This window comes from Mirounga leonina, unplaced genomic scaffold (genome assembly GCF_011800145.1).
Source record: "Mirounga leonina isolate KUSES-001 unplaced genomic scaffold, KU_Mleo_1.0 Mir_95, whole genome shotgun sequence".
In the NCBI taxonomy this organism is placed as follows: Eukaryota; Metazoa; Chordata; class Mammalia; order Carnivora; family Phocidae; genus Mirounga; species Mirounga leonina.
Genome location: NW_023270865.1, coordinates 24,770,506 through 24,787,901, shown reverse-complemented (window position 1 = coordinate 24,787,901; position 17,396 = coordinate 24,770,506). Strand labels below are relative to the sequence as shown.

Here is a 17,396-nt window from a genome sequence, read left to right as displayed (position 1 = left end):
TTCTGCTTTTTCCTGAGTTGGATAGTTTAAATTAGTAGATGGCAGACTTCATGGCTTCATATTTTGGAGAACTCCAGTTATTCACTGAAAAAGTGCCCAGACTTCATCTGGTTGATTTGAGTATCCCCAGATCTTTAGGTGTCTGTCAGTCTCATTCTGTCTGGTTGTTCTTCCACCTTGGATGTTGCCCTTAAATGTCTCTTGGGGGGGGGGGGGGGGGGGAGGGGCAATCTGATCACTTTACAATGCTTGTTACTCGAACTTTAGGCATGGGCCCTCATAAATTTCCTAATATATTCTAAAATTAGCTTTGTGTTTTTATACTCAAAAAGCATTGAATGAATGATTTTTTAATTCTCTGTGAGGCCACAGTGGGCTAGATTGTTTTTCCTGAACTTTTTAAACTTGCCCACACGTACTAATAATAAACCACTATCATCAGGGGTTAACTGAGTGAATGAGCCCAGGTCCTTGCAATCTGAAAGAGCCTCCTAAACATGGAACTTAATGAAGAATGAAAGACATTATCTTTTTAAACCTCTGACTTCCAAAGTTATTTATCTGCATATAAGGATTAGTGGTGAAAAGACAACAAACACCTGAAAAATCTGTATTAGTAATGTATAATAACTAATTTTTTTAGTATTTTATTTAAAATTATAATTATGAAAAGATATGAAAGGTAAAAGGCACCAAAAATAACTTTGGCTAAGGATATTTCTATTTTTGAGTCTGAATTCAAAGTAAATTAGCTATTTTGTTTTCTCTCCCCCCTCCCTTCTTTTAACTAGGGTTACACATCATTTTGGAATGACTGTATATCATCTGGATTACGTGGCTGTATGTTAATTGAATTAGCACTGAGAGGAAGGTTACAACTAGAGGCTTGTGGAATGAGACGTAAAAGTCTGTTAACAAGAAAGGTAAGAGGAGTGTTGAATAACATATCCTTTTTAAAGAGTTTGTGCTGACTAAAAATGGAAGTTTCTATTAATAGATTTAAAGAATTAAAGAGGAAGTTGATTTTAAAGTTAAGACTTTATTGGAAATCATGTTTTCATGTCTTTTTTGCATTCTTTGTTTCTTGGTTCTTGGTACATAATGACTAATGTAATTAATTCATTGTTAGACTCACTGGCCCCTGCATCTTGCATATTCAGAAAGACTCCAAACTTCATTTGCTGCTTCTGAAAGCCATACTTTGGAAAGACTTGACATAACTTTGTTTTAAAATTCAGAGGTGTTACCGTGCAAGTTAACTATCTATAGGCTGTTGGACTTTTTTAGCAGAATATGAATACTTTTTAGAGCTCTACCTTCTCTACTGTAAAAGTCTGTGTAAATAGTTATTTTTTAGAATTTTTAACTCCAGCCTCCATCTCAGATATTCAAGACTGTTTCTCTTCTAGTCTGTCATTGTGTTTCTTGGGGCCATGGTGTTTCAAAACTGTTTTTTCCTTTAATACAGCATCTTAATGAAATCTACAAAGTTTTAGGTCAGAACTGAACATTTTTTGCTTGATATGCCATAATCCTATAGGAAAGAAAGCCACATTAATGGCTTTCTTGAAAGTTCTATGCAGAATAAACATTGTATAGCAGAATGTACTCCTCATGCGATTTTTTTTTTTTTTTTAAGATTTTATTTATTTGACAGAGAGAGCGAGCACAAGCAGGGGGAGCGGCGGGCAGAGGCAGAGCGAGAAGCAGGCTCCCTGCTGAGCAGGGATCCCGACGGTGGGGCTTGATCCCAGGACCCTGGGATCTTATGACCTAAGCCGAAGGCAGATGCTTAACCAACTGAGCCACCCAAGCACCCCTCTTTTTTTTTTTTTAGAGTTTTAATAATTTTCTTTTTAAAAAATGTTTTCTCTGTGCCTTTTTTTTCTTATATGCTCCCTCAGAAAAAAACTAGCATTATTAATTTTCAAATGTTCAAATACATTAAGTAACTCCATTAGAATCTGCCTTGTGCTTCAGTCTGGACTGGTTATGGTTTGGTTTTATTGGGACTTCTTGTCTCATTTTACTGCTTTCAACCTCCTGTTTCTAGATCTAATATTTTTTTCCATCCTTGTGGCAGGAAAATGTTTTGATATTTTGCATGCCTGAAAATTTCTTTACTGTACCTCATTTTCATTTGACAGTTTGGGAATAGAATGTTAGATTTAAATTATTTTCCCACAGAATTTTGAAGTCATTTCCCCATTGCCCTCTAGTATACAAAGTTGCTATTAAAGTCTGGTGCCCTTTTGATATTCATTCTTTGTGTGATACCTGTTTTCCTATCTGGAAGCATTTCAGATCTTCTGTTTATTCCTGATATTGTACGATATACCTTGATGTGGGTCTTTTAAAAATCATTATTCTGTGCTTGCTTTGGCAGCACATATATTAAAATTCATTATGCATGGGTTCTTTCAATCTAGAAATGTTTAGTTTTGGTTTTATCAGTTTTCTTCTATTTCTTATATCTTTGCTCTATTTTCTAGAACTTTAAGTTTGATGTGGACCTTTTGACTAGTCTTTTTCTGTTTCTTAGTTTCTTAGCTTTATTCAGATATAATTGGCATTGGCTTGGCCTCCCTTACCTTTTTTAACATGTTATTTTATTTATTTTTTTAAGATTTTATTTATTTGACCAGAGAGACATAGCGAGAGAGGGAACACAAGCAGGGGGCATGGGAGAGGGAGAAGCAGGCTTTCCGCGAAGCAGGGAGCCTGATGTGGGGCTCGATCCCAGGACTCTGGGATTATGACCTGAGCTGAAGGCAGACACGTTAACGACTGAGCCACCCAGGTGCCCCTAAGATTTTATTTTTAAGTAACCTCTACACCCATCTTGTGGCTTGAACTTAAAACCCCAAGATCAAGAGTCACATGCTCTGTCAACTGAGCCAACCAGGCCCCCCTGGTTATCTCTTGATAAATCACTTTGAAATGCTATTTACTTTCTATTAGAAAAGATGAGGAAAAAAAAAAAAGTTGAACATTTGGCTCTCTTAATACCACTTACCTCCACCCCCAAAGTTCCTGATAGAGTTACGTCATAATTTTTTGAAAAACCATAACAATTGTTTTATATTATTACAATTATGTTAGCCCTGCAGAGTTTGGTTATATCCTATGATATTTTCCTTCCTTCTTTTTTTTTTTTTTTTAAAGATTTTATTTATTTATTTGACAGAGCGTGCACAAGGCAGTATAAGCTCATTTAGAAATATGGACGTAAATGCCAAAAGAAATAACTATAGAGAGCTATAGCAAGCTGAATAGTGGTCCCCAAGAGGTGTTCAGGTCCTAACCCCTGGAACCTAATCCCCAGTAAATCTTTGTAGATGAGATTACATTAAATTAGATACGGAGATGATGGGGCACCTCAATGGCTCATTCGGTTAGACGTCCGACTCTTGATTTTGGCTCAGGTCATGATCTCAGGGTCAGGCTTCACACTCGGTGGGGAGTCTGCCTCTCTCCCTCTGCTTCCTCCCCCCCTCCCCCCAAAGCACACGCTCTTCCTCTCTTTCTCTCAAATAAATTCATTATGCATGGGTTCTTTCAATCTAGAAATGTTTAGTTTTGGTTTTATCAAGTTTTCTTCTATTTCTTATATCTTTGCTCTATTTTCTAGAACTTTAAGTTTGATGTGGACCTCTTGACTAGTCTTTTTAGTTTCTTAGCTTTATTGAGAAATAATTGGCATTGGCTTGGCCTCCCTTACCTTTTTTTAACCCTCTTTTGAGTTTTTTTAAAATGTGGTTCTAATGTTTTTGATTTCCAGGAGCCTTTTCTTGTGTTTTGTTTTTGTTTTATCACGATCTCTTGTTTCATGGATATAATATCTTCTTTTAAATCACTAAGAATATTATCGCTCTTTGGAAAATTTCTTTTTTATGTTTCTTCAAGTTTTTACTTTCTGTCTTTTGGTTTCTTTGATGTTGAAGGTTTTCTTTTAGTATCTTGTCATTCTTGGTTAACTGTTCATATTTAAGAATGAGGCTCCCCTCTAAGGTGCAATATACTGAATAGAAATTAAAGGTGTGGGCAGAGCTTATTTATTAGTGGGCCACAGATTGCTGAATTTCGTTAAGGGGTTTAGAACTACCCTGAGGCATTGAAGAGTTTTAAGCAGAAACTGAAATAACATGGTAAGACTTGCCTTTTTAAAAAAGATCAGTGAGGAGAATGGATTGAAACTAGTTTGGGAAAACTAGTTAGGAAACTTAATCCAAGTGAAAGATAACTAGATTGAGTGGAGTAATTGCAGAGGTGATGGAGAAGAGTAGTCCCAGCTGGGAGAGATTGAGGGGACAGAATTTCATGAGAAAAACGATCCACCCGTACCCAGGTTATTGTGACCTGATATAAGACGCATCTCAGAGGGTGGGCATGAGGTGGGTGTTGAAGCCAGATTGCAGTGAATTTAAGAAATAGTGGGAGGTCAGAAGTGGTGGCATGACCACATTGTATAAACAAACAACTTTTTTCTGCCATGGCTCTCCTTTTTTCGTACTCTCTCTGACCCCTTACAAAAAGCATGGTCCAGAGTAGTACTGTCTAGTAGAACTTTCTGTGATGATGAAAATGTTCTGTATCTGCCAATACCATAGCCACCGGCCACATGGGTCTGTGAGCCAGACACTTGAAATGTGGCTAGTGAGAGATTCAGGCATGTTGTAAATAAAAACACACTGGATTTTTGAAAACTTACCTTGAAAAAAGAAGAATGTAAAATATCTCAATTTAAAAATATTTTTTACATGTTAATATTTCGACTATAGTGGGTTAAGTAAAATATATTAAAATTTCACCTGTTTCTTTTCCTTTTTTAATATAACTACAAAAATTTAAAAGCTTTATGGCTTGCATTTGTCATTCTAATTATATTTCTGTTGGGTCACGCTGTCTCACAAATAGCCTTTTAGAAGATTGAGCAGAAAGGTAAAGGACACATGTTGAAGACAAGTTTAAGGGAGAACTGCATTTAGAAAATAATGTTTTAAAATTGTATGACATTTTAATAGCTAACATAAAGTAATATAACAGATTAACATTTGGTGTTACGGAATTTCAACTAGAAATTTGTTGCTTAGCCAAGAACTCAGTGAAGGCTGCAGAAATCTAATAGTTGGCTAAAGCAGTATATAGCATTTTCTTTTTCTTTTCTTTTTTTTAAAGATTTTATTTATTTATTTGACAGAGAGCACAAGCTGGGAAAACAGCAGGCAGAGGGAGAGGGAGAAGCAGGCTCCCTGGTGAGCAAGGAGCCTCATAATGGGGCTCCATCCCAGGACCTTGGGATCATGACCTGACCTGAAGGCAGACGCTTAATTGATCTGAGCCACCCAGGTGCCCCTATAGCATTTTTTCCCCTCATTCCCTGGCTTTGTATTTTTCCACTTTTAGATGGATTCTCTATCTTAGCTTTAAAAAGTTTTGTAGTGTTTAAAAATTTTGTTACCAAACCTATTGGTATTTTCAAGGTTTCTGCTAGTTGCCACAATTTTGAAAAAAGCTTTCTCACCCCTAAATTATATTTCATATTTAAATCTTTATCTTTCGTTGTGGTATAAGCTCTGAGGAGCCAAGTCTTACTGAACTTTTAATTCTAATTGGTTAGCCAGTTGTTTCAATAACATTCAATAACATTGAAAAATTCATTTCTCCACTGCTCTAAAATGCCACCTTTATCATACTGAATTGAGTATATAATTGTATATAATTGAGTTTGTTTCCGTAACTTAGAAATGTTTAAAAAATGAATTTCTTGATTAAATAGCCCAAGGTTTAGCAGTGAAAAGAATTAACAGTGAGTAAAAACTGTTCTAGCCTTTTGCTTTACTAATTCTTGCACAGTAACTTTATTTGCATTCATGATTGTGGCTAATCTGGTTAGGTTTAAATGTTGGGTATCTTTTTTTTTTTTCCAATGTTGGATTTCTTAATAGAGAATTAATTTAAAATTTGAACCTTGACACTGCATGAACACACTAGGGACTTTAAGTATAATGAACTATTTGTATAATTGTTTAAGTTTTTCATCTAAAGAGATGGTCAGAAGAAAGAATTAGTGGATTATTTGATTCTTACTGCTTACATTTTAGGTGATCTGTAAGTCAGATGCTCCAACAGGGGATGTTCTTCTTGATGAAGCTCTAAAGCATGTTAAGGAGACTCAACCTCCAGAAACGGTCCAGAACTGGATTGAATTACTTAGTGGTAAGCTTTTGTGTATAAACTAAAAGCTGAATTCTGTCTAAAAGATTTTTGTAAAAGCTTAAAATTCTTTTGAGAGGAACTTACACAAAATGGCCAAAAGCTTGTGTTATATAGGCAGACTTGAAAGTTATTAGTCACTGAATGGGGAAAATAGTGGTTTTAAAAATTTCACCCCCTCTTAATAAGACTGAGCAGATAGATGTTCAATGAAACATAATATTCTTCCTTAGAGTTTCCACCTTCTTTATCAAAATTACCTCATGCTACCTTACCACAGGGTAGACTAAGTTAAGCTGTGATAACAGACAACCCCCAAACCTCCGTGGCTTTAAACAACAGATGACTTTTCACTCATGTTACAAGTAGTCACAGGCCACTTCATTCTCACTTTGGCAGCCAGGCAGGCAGATAGAGCTGCCACCATCTGGAGCACTGTCTGTCCCTGTCATAAAGGGAAGATGAGTATAGCCAATCATTCAGGCTTGGAAGTTTCTGTTCAGAAAGGACATGTGGTTCCGGTTTCATTGGTCAGAGCAAGTCACGTGGCCTCCCCTAACTTTAAGGAGACAGGAAAGTGCAGTGGTAGGAAGGAGAACCTGAAATACTTGGTTGACAGCACTGGTGACTATTGCATTTACATTAAAGTTATTTGTGTATTTGTCTAATCTAGATAGAGAGCTTTGAGTATAGGACCTAAGTGTAGAGTATAGGCCGAAAGTTCTCTTGCTCTTCCTCTTTACTGTTACATAAAACATTGCTTCTGTGTACATGTATTATTTCAGTTCATGTTCAAACATACTGCTCTTTAACTTTTAAAAGCATTTGGGTGTTGTTAGATTGGTAATTAACATGTAATTTTTTTCTCACTTGTAGTTCTTTTTAACTTACAGTTTCTAAAAATAACCCTATTATTCTCTCAGTAAAAGATTTTGAGTTTTGCATCTTTGTTTATGTAAAAATTGAATACACATATTCCGTTGTTAGCGAATAGGCAACGGTGGCACTTTACACTTAGGGCAGTGTTCATTCTGTTTGTTACTGATGGAAAACAGACTTACTCACAAGGTAGTTTTGATGAATTTTGCAGTTTCTCTCTTTTGACCATCCTCTTGTCAATCTTCTAATAAAGGTTCTTTTTACTTCCATAAGGAGAAACTTTAACTCAACCCTCTTTCCCGCTTGGTGCTATGTCCAATTATAATTTCTTCTGCAGGAATCTTTTAAAATTACTTTGCCCATTTGATCAGAGTTTGTTTGGTTAAAACTAGATTGCTTAGCACCTACTAATACTGTATGTCACATGGCCCAGCATGTTGTCAACCCTCTTTGAGTTAGCCTTCCACTTAATGCCTGTTGGTGATACATGGCCATTTAACAGAGACTCAGTGAGGGCTTTAACGTTAACTCCATATGTTAAATATTAGCAAATATTTTTTCAGATAAAAGTAGAAGTGCTAAAAATTTCTCACTGTCCCCTGATGGATCATTTTGTACTTTTTCTGGAGATCACCTAAGCAGTCTTTGGGTCATGCTCATGTTGGCCCATTACCACTTCTGGTCGGGCAAATTGGAATTTGTAGTTATGTTCTCAGCTGGCTAAAAGCAGGGTTTTTCTAAGTTGTAGTTAATTTTTTTGGCAGGTAGGTCAGAGCAGTGGTCTTTTATGGAATGTGGTTGGGTCTTGGGTTAACGTTATTGATACCCATTTTGGTACCACTCAGCACTGTGGAGATGTTCTCAGGGCCCTCTGTCCGTCGGCGATCTCTGTACAAGCGTACGTCGGACATGCTAATAGCACGTTGGGATTTGGTTTACTAATCTGTCTTAGACAACCAGATTTCCTTGGACGGTTTATGTATCTGTCACGCAGGTATGGCATGCAGGAAGGTTGACTCTCAGCGTATAAGGTGGCTGTAACTGGTCCAGTACGTGATACAAATGCTAATTGAACCAAGTTGGGTTGGTTGTCTGTTTGAAGAGCAGAAAGATGGCACAAGTCTATAAGATTTTCTCAGAAGTATTTAAATGCACTTAAGAGTTTGTGAAACAAAATCTTTGTCAAAAGTTATCTCATGCTCCCCTATCCTGAGTAGGCTATGTTAAGCTGTGGAAACAGGCAACCCCAAAGCCTCAGAAGCCTTAGGACTTCTCACTCATGCTGTGAGTCCGTCACAGGCCACTTTGTTCTCAGTAAATGATTCTGAGTGTCCATTTGGATTGGGAATTTGGGTAAACTGCGAGGCTAATTGCTCAGAACAGTTTTTTAAAAAAAGCAATATCCTGTCAAGTTTGGGATGGCCGTCAACGCTCGAATATCGCCTGTAGCACCTTAGTCATGTGTTCCTGACATACATTAGGAATGAACTGTAATTTTAGCCTAAAAGTAGAGAATTCAGAATGAGAGAAGGAGAAAAAAAGCACATTTCTTTTAAATTAAGAAAGCATCTACTTCCCGCCTAATGAAAGTACTGATAGCTTGGTTGATTTTTCTTAAAAAAGCATTTTTTTGGGGAGGGGGGTAAAACGTAACACTTACCACTTTGACTTTTTAAATGTTCACTTTTGCAGCCAGCTTGTTAAATTTTAAATTCTTAAAATGTTGCTCCCAGGTAATGATTAATATCAGATACCAGTTACAGCAGCTTTACTGACGTAGGTGCTGTAAGACTTGAGGTCTTTCCTCTACTGAAAGCATCCATCTTAAAGTCCGCTTGGGGAACAGTTGTGTATTTCTTTTTTTTCTTTTAAGATTTTATTTATTTGTCAGAGCGAGACACAGCGAGAGAGGGAACACAAGCAGGGGGAGTGGGAGAGGGAGAAGCAGGCTTCCCGCTGAGCAGGGAGCCCGATGTGGGGCTCCATCCCAGGACCCCGGATCATGACCTGAGCCGAAGGCAGACGCTTAATGACTGAGCCGCCCAGTTTTAATTTGCTTGTAGAACTTATAAAATCTTTTCACATTGTGAATAATTTAGGAGCTGTTGAATAACAATATGGATCACAGTAACATCTTTTAATCTTAGAGTTTTAAACACTTAAGTAATCATGCATTTATTACAAAGTATTTAAAAGGTATCTGAGGGCGCCTGGGTGGCTCAGTCGTTAAGCATCTGCCTTCGGCTCAGGTCATGATCCCAGGGTCCTGGGATCGAGCCCCGCATCGGGCTCCCTGCTCGGCGGGAAGCCTGCTTCTCCCTCTCCCACTCCCCCTGCTTGTGTTCCCTATCTCGCGCTCCCTCTCTCTCTGTCAAATAAATAAAATCTTAAAAAAAAAAAAAGGTATCTGATATTCTGCTTAAATTGAAGCAGCGAAATCTTTAGTAGCTGTGATAGTTTAAACATTTATTGTATATTCACTCATCCAGCTACCCCCCCATCCCAATTCATACTGGTGTCTTAAGTGTGCTAATTTCAGGGGTGACTTTATTCTTTTGATTTAGCTTAATTATTTTTTTTATTACTTTTATTATTATTTTTTAAAGATTTTATTTATTTATTTGACGAGATAGAACAAGTAGGCAGAGAGGCAGGCAGAGGGAGAGGGAGAAGCAGGCTCCCCACTGAGCAGGGAGCCCGATACGGGGCTCGATCCCAGGACCCTGAGATCATGACCTGAGCCGAAGGCAGACGCTTAACGACTGAGCCACCCAGGCGCCCCTATTTTTTTTAAAACAAAAGGCAGAAATGTTAGGATGCCAAGATACTTTCACCACTCAGTTATTTCATTGTACCTTTTTTTAGGGTGCCAAGAATAGTATTAAACAACATTTGCATTTTACCCACACTGTTTCAGCCTTCTGCGTATGAGATTTCTTCATTTTTTCAAATATCTGAGGAAGTCTGAATAACATTTGTACTGGAGTGAGCAGGCGAGATTTGCCCGCTTTGAGGGAGTTACTGCGAAGGGAGATGATGTCTGAGCCCCTTTTTATTACTTCCTTTGGGGCAGAAACTATAGCCCATAAGAAGGTCCACTCATAAATGGAACACCTTATTTGAAGGTGGGCCTGTGTTTAGGCTCTTCTCATTTTTAGTAGCAACACTAAATTGTACCATATTTTGGAATTGAGAAATTTCTCATAGGAACTTTGTAACCATTATTTTGTTCCATTGGTTGTAATATATAAGATTTAATTGTGAATAAAGTAGGTAAACCTTAGTATGACTTCAGCACAATAAACAGTAAGTTATAAATTGCTAATCCCATTCATTTCCCATGAGAAAAGAAAATCATTGTATAGCAGCATTAGAGGGATTTTGTGTTTTTAGGTCTGCAAAGAGATGCTTAACTGTGGACTTCTCAGAATAATCCTGATCCTCCCCCCCTCCCCCATTTTTTGAACTAGATAGCCAAGATATTCTCTGAGGCATGCAATACCCTTCTGTTTGATTAGTGCGTTGCCAGGGAAAAGTACTACTTTGATAATTGACAAATTATTATAAGCATAGTTAGTTAATTTTAAAGTTGAACTATTATTTATGGGCTTCTACATAAATTTGGCTATTGGTTATTTTATGTTTATTTTAATTTCCAAAAGTGAGAAGAAGGTCAGAAAACACAACCTAGCCAATTCTAGCCTAGTGTATTAGGCTGCCTACCACAAGCCAGTGATATTAGAAAACACAAACCCCAAACTGTCTGGTGAAAGGTACAGCAGGCAGGCACTTGTTGGGGAGATAATGGCTTGGTACAAACTTAAAAAGTGGAAATTGTAGCACCTGTGAAAGATGTGTGACTCCATTCCAGGGCTCATTATATTCTGCATATAATTACTGCCTATCCACTCTATTGTTTCTTTTGCCTGTAACGCAGGCTCCTCTTTTCTTTCTTTCTTTTCCTTTCTTTCTTCCTTCCTTCCTTCCTTCCTTCCTTCCTTCCTTCCTTATTTATTTGAGGGAGAGAATGAGAGTGCGAGGGGGGAGGAGGGGCAGAGGGAGAAGCAGACTCCCCAGTTGAGCAGGGAACCTGACGCGTTGGGGCTTGATCCCAGGACCCTGAGATCATGACCTGAGCTGAAGGTGGGCACTTAACCTCCTGAGCCACTGAGGCACCCCTCCGCTTTCTTTCATAGGATGTTGATTCCTGAGGGACTTCAAGATTTAGTTTGACAGTTCTTTCTCCTGTAACTCCATGGAAATGCCCCTACATCAAACCCAAATAATTTCTTACTCCCTCTGGGCTCCTTATTACACAGTCTTTATGATCCTACACATCTTATTCTTGCCAGGATAATTATATTATGGGTGTTTCTTTTATGTTTGTGTTCTTAGTACCTAATATATTTTAGGCATTTAAGTCTTTCTGTCAGAGTGCTGATTCTGCACATAATAGCTAACATTTGTTGAGTGTTAACTGTATACCAGGCTCTGTTCTAAGAACTTGATATGTCTTTAGCTCATTTAATCCTCCCTGATGAGGTTGGTAGAGTTGTTATCTTGACTTTACAGATGAGGAAACAGAGGAATGTAGAAGTTAAGAAACCTTGCCCAGGGTTGCACAGCTAGAAAATGACCAAGTTGGAATTCAAATCTAACCAGTCTGGCTCTAGAGCTTGCCTGTTATAACCGGTTATGCGATAATGCTTCATCAAGTAACTTTTAATCATTTCTTAACATTAAATGTAGGTATAGGCTTGTTTAACACTAGAAATTGCAATAAGTAGAATTTTATTTATTATTGAGTTACATTTTTCTTTTTTATGATTAGGTTTTTTTTTTTTTTAAAGATTTTATTTATTTATTTGAGAGAGAGAGAATGAGAGAGAGCACATGAGAGGGGGGAGGGTCAGAGGGAGAAGCAGACTCCCCGCCGAGCAGGGAGCCCGATGCGGGACTCGATCCAGGGACTCGAGGATCATGACCCGAGCTGAAGGCAGCCGCTTAACCAACTGAGCCACCCAGGCACCCCTTATGATTAGGTTTTAAAATCTAATAGGGCCCCAAATATATTTCTTTTCCTTTTTAAGGTTACCAAGGAAATTGAATGCAATGATCATTTTTCTTTTGTGGACGCTGATTTGCTAGGGTTTTTATGGAAAATATTATTATTACTGTTTAATGCAGGAAGTGACTTCAGTTTACTAATAATTCATGGTACCAGCCTTTCATTATTTGACAGTTTTCTTTCAAGTCCCTAGTTTTACAGAGTGAATCACAAAATGCAAAATGGCACTTCCAGATCATTTATTTATTTTTTTTTTAAGATTTATTTATTTATTTGACAGAGACACAGCAAGAGAGGGAACACAAGCAGGGGGAGTGGGAGAGGGAGAAGCAGAGTCCCCACTGAGCAGGGAGCCCGATGTAGGGCTCAATCCCAGGACCCTGGGATCATGACCTGAGCTGAAGGCAGACACTTATGACTGAGCCACCCAGGTGCCCCCCAGATCATTTATTCTTTAAAAAAAACTGTTATTTTCTCTTCATTGCAGTCATGTTTTCCTTTAAATTATTTAGATGTTTATAATAGCTGTTTTAAAATCTTTGCTAATTCCCTCATATATGTCATTTCTGGGTCATGTCTGATTTGGTTCACTCTGGCTGTTGAATTTTTCCCCCCTTGGTTTGGGTCACAATTTTACAGGGCTACTAATTTTTATTCATTGCTGAACATTGTGTGTGCTACGTTGTTGAGTGCTGGATTCTGTTGTTTTTCTTTAAAGAGTGTTGAAATTTGTTTTGGTAGGCAATTAAGTTACTTGTGGATCACTTTGTTTTTAAGCTTTATTAGGCCAGATCTAGAACAGTCTTTTCTCAAGGACTGGTTTAGGCCTACTATTAAGGTGTGATCCTTCTGGAGTCCCTTCTGAATGTCCTGGGTGTTCAGTGAGATCTTTCTACTCAGTCTGCTTGGCACTCAAATTTGCCCCAGCCCCATGTGAACCCTTAGAATTGTTCAGCTTACAGCTTTCGGATAGTTTTTCTTTGTCTAGCTTTGCAGAGTTTCTCACCTTAACTTGTGTGGCTTTGTTTAATCAGGCATACTCGGAGGAACACCATACGGATATCTAGAGCTCTTGTTCTTCATAGCTCCCTCTTCCAGTACTCTGCCTTTGTATTTCAGCTGCCTTAGCTTCCTGGAACTCTGTCTCTACCTTTTTAAATTTTTAAATTTAAATAAAAAAATTTTATTTCTGCCTGTTTAAACACAGTGTTACTCCTTTGCTCTGTTTGAGGTCTTCTCTCCTGCTTTGCTGCCTGGGATGCACCTTTAGATAGTAAGCTTGGGTAGTAGTATGGCTCACTTAGGTTTCACTCAAGGGTCACCACTCAGGATTGCCTTTTGACTAGCACTGGAAAACAGTTGTTTCATATATTTTATCTGGGTTTCTATTTGTGTAAGGTCAGAGGGTCTAATTATTTAAGTCCAGGACTGATTACTCTTACCATATCCCCATATTCTTTAGTGTTAAGTCATATGGTAAAATACTCTTTTTATGGCCAACTGAATAGTAATATATTTCAAGATAGCATTGTTCACTAGAACTTTCTATGATGATGGAAATGTTCTATTTCTGTGCTGTCCAATCAGTAGACACTAGCCATACATGGCTATTGAGCATTTTGGAACATGGCTAGTACAGCTGAGGAACTGAATTTCTTATTAATTTAAATTTCTTAGTGGTTAGTGGTTAGACAATATAGTTTTCTGTCAGTATTGTAAAATTTCAGCCTTACAGCTTTTGCATATAATGAAAGTGTCTGTGGTTGATCTTTAACGTGTTCCAGTTTAGAGAATTGCTATAGTATTTTTTTCAAATTAAAAAAAATACATATTCTTTGGAGATCATTTGGAAAATACAGAAAGTACAAAAAAGAAAATTTGTCACACATACTCCCAAAGAAAACCAAGGTTAATATTTTTATATATTCCTTTCTAGTCTTCTGTAGAAAAAAAAATTATCTTGGTGAAAATTGTTTGGTTTTATTTTAAATATTTCTGTTTTGAAAGGAAATGTGCATAGATGACAAAATTAAAATGGTGAAATGTTTTGCCCTTCTAGAATTAGCTTTATATTATTTGTCATCAAAGAATAGATTGTCTAAATAGGCTTTCCTAGCTTTGTAGGCCAGGTATATGTAGCAGTTTCTGGAATAGCATATTAATCAGGAAACTTTTTTTTTCTTTTGTTTATTTGTCACACATTGGTGTTTTGGTAGAAAAAAACCTGCTGTGGTTGCTTTTTGACAACAGCTGGAGAGAGGAAAATATATTTAATATTTAGCTCATTTTCACATTAGGATAACTGGTTTGAAGACTGCTTTTAGTTTGGTCCTTTAAGTAACTGTTGAGCCTGAAAATGTGCCAGGTGCTTAGAATCCAAAGGCCTGGCCCTCAAGGAGTTCATGGTTTAGTTGGCAAGAAAAATAGTTGGATTTTTTTCTATTTCTTTAGAGGGGGGGAAAAACCCCAAATTTTATTGTTTATTTTAATAGTACATTTTATAAAATGAGAGATAATACCGAATCATTTCTAACTTCTGAAATCTTTTGCTTAGGTGAGACCTGGAATCCATTAAAATTGCATTATCAGTTAAGAAATGTGCGGGAACGGTTAGCTAAAAACCTGGTGGAGAAGGGTGTGTTGACAACAGAGAAACAGAACTTCCTACTTTTTGACATGACGACACATCCCCTCACCAACAACAATATCAAGCAGCGCCTCATCAAGAAGGTACAGGAAGCTGTTCTTGACAAATGGGTGAATGACCCTCACCGCATGGACAAGCGCTTGCTGGCCCTCATTTACCTAGCGCACGCCTCCGATGTCCTGGAGAATGCTTTCGCTCCCCTTCTGGACGAGCAGTATGATTTAGCCACCAAGAGAGTGCGGCAGCTCCTTGACTTAGATCCTGAAGTGGAATGTCTGAAGGCCAACACCAATGAGGTCCTGTGGGCAGTGGTGGCCGCGTTCACCAAGTGACGGCTAAGAATGAAGTTCCTTTCTCTCATGTAAACCAGTAGTTTTTCTTCTATTGACTTCTGGTTTTTGGCGATTTGTACTTTCCACACTATAATTGGCTTTTGTTTTATGAAATGGTGGATGGCTTTTTCTTTTTTGTATGTATGCAGGATTCTGCTGGTACGAGAGGCCTTCCTCTTTCTGTTTTAAAAAAAAGTTTTACTGCCATATTGGCAATCCATTCCTTGTTGCCATTCTCACTGTTAACCTGTTTTGGGTTGCTGGGATGCTTTGACTTTCAAAGTAATCCCAGTCTCCTCACGTGCACATCTTTTGGATTACCTCAGCTTGAGTTTTTCCCACATGTGCATGTATATCTAGCATTCTGCCTACGATTCAGACAGAAGTCACAAAAAGGCCTTTAACTCACCAAAGGTAAATATCTGTATCTATTAGGACATTTTATACATAGACCTCAGTTGAGATGTGTACTTAGCAAATTATTTTTAAATTGAAACAACACAGTAAATAATATAAAATGCCCCTTGGATTTTTGTTTCCCATGTAAATCTATTGTATTATTACACTTGTTGTAATTTTAACTATTAAATCATAAAGGTCCAGTTGTTTCACAAAGCCAGTTTGGGATGGGCTGCATTCCAGTTATGCTGTGTATATAGTTTGAATTAAATACACATTGCCCCTTCTGGCCACGCCTGCCTCCATCTTAGTATTTTGCAAGATTTAATTAGTTGTACACCTGGTGCCCCTCATTTGCTTCAGTCAATATTATTTGATGACAAAACAGACCTCTCATCAATGAAGGAAAGAGAAAAGATGTGTCTGATTGGTCCCAAGAGTTCTTGAGCTGTGCGATTCATGGTACTCTTTGCCTATGCATCTCCTTTTGAAATTGTTTTTGGTCTTAACTGTTTTTTATCATTTCTGTAGGGAAGAGGCTTGTGACCAGTACTAATCTTGAGTACAGTTTTTTCTTTTTCTGTCCACAGGTAAATTAATGTCTGCTCTTAAATGTCATTTATCTACTCACACTTTCTTAGGGGGAAAAAAATCAAATGTCAGTTTTAGCAGATGTTGCATGTAAATTGTTAGCAAGTAATGACTACAACTCAGATGATTAAGAATTTTGTAACAGAAAGCTCTGCTATGTTTTAATTTTTATATACAATTATGATGATTAGCACATTGTAAGAATATAAACCTTTGCTTTTTAAAGTTTATTTTTACTATTTCTTTATCACTGTTTATGGTATCAGCATTGGTTTCATAATGTAAATACTATATATTGAACAAATTAAATGTCAAAATTTTTATTACCATAGTTCATGTTAATAGTGGGGCTTTCAGGTGTTTAGAGATTTTTTTGGTTAACATTCAATGCAAAAGTACTAGATGGTGTATAACTTTAGAGTGGAATTTTAAGGGATTCCTTAATATGTATACTATCTTTTTATCTGAAGTAATAAATAAACTATGATCTTGAAAGTGCCTGAATCAGAGCAAGCATGTCATTTGTATTTTTGTATTCTACCATAGTTTTCTTACTTAATTTTTACTTAGTGATATACATGTGGTAATATTTCAAAATAGCGCAGGGGCTAGCAAACTTTTTCTTGTAGGACTGGATAGTAAGTACTTGGGCTTTGTGAGCCGTATGTGATACCAGAACTGCTCAGCTCTGTTGAATGAGAGTTGTCATAGACAATACAAATCAGGGGTGAGGCTGTGTTCCAGACAAAAACAGCTGGCTACTGGTAATAGTTTTCCAGGCTCTTTTTCTTTTTTAATGAACATATAAAGTATTGTTTCAGGGGTACAGGTCTGTGATTCATCAGTCTTACACAATTCACAGCACTCACCATAGCACATACCCTCCCCAGTGTCCATCACCCAGTTACCCCATCCCTCCCACCCCCCACCACTCCAGCAACCCTCAGTTTGTTTTCTGAGGTTAAGAGTTTCTTATGGTTTGTCTCCCTCTCTGGTTTCATCTTGTTTCATTTTTCCTTCCCTTCCCCTATGATCCTCTGTCTTGTTTCTCAAATTCCACATATCAGTGAGATCATATGATACTTGTCTTTCTCTGACTTATTTCACTTAGCATAATACCCTCTAGTTCCATCCACGTCGTCGTAAATGGCAAGATTTCATTTTTTGATGGCTGCATAATATTCCATTGTGTGTGTGTGTGTGTGTGTATACACACACCATATTTTCTTTAATCCATTCATCTGTTGATGGACATCTAGGCTTT

The 17,396-nt window shown here is 37.5% G+C and overlaps 1 protein-coding gene across 1 annotated transcript in view; it reads left to right on the top strand.

Annotated features, from left to right (window-relative positions):
- GOLPH3 (golgi phosphoprotein 3) overlaps positions 1-16,641 on the top strand; it is a 58,513-nt gene extending 41,872 nt beyond the window's left edge. The window contains exons 2-4 of the mRNA XM_034998910.1: positions 792-923; positions 6,105-6,219; positions 14,718-16,641. Of these exons, the coding sequence (XP_034854801.1) occupies positions 792-923; positions 6,105-6,219; positions 14,718-15,142 (672 nt within the window). The 3' untranslated portion in view covers positions 15,143-16,641. The remainder of the gene's footprint in view (positions 1-791; positions 924-6,104; positions 6,220-14,717) is intronic.
- Positions 16,642-17,396: the final 755 nt, after the last annotated feature.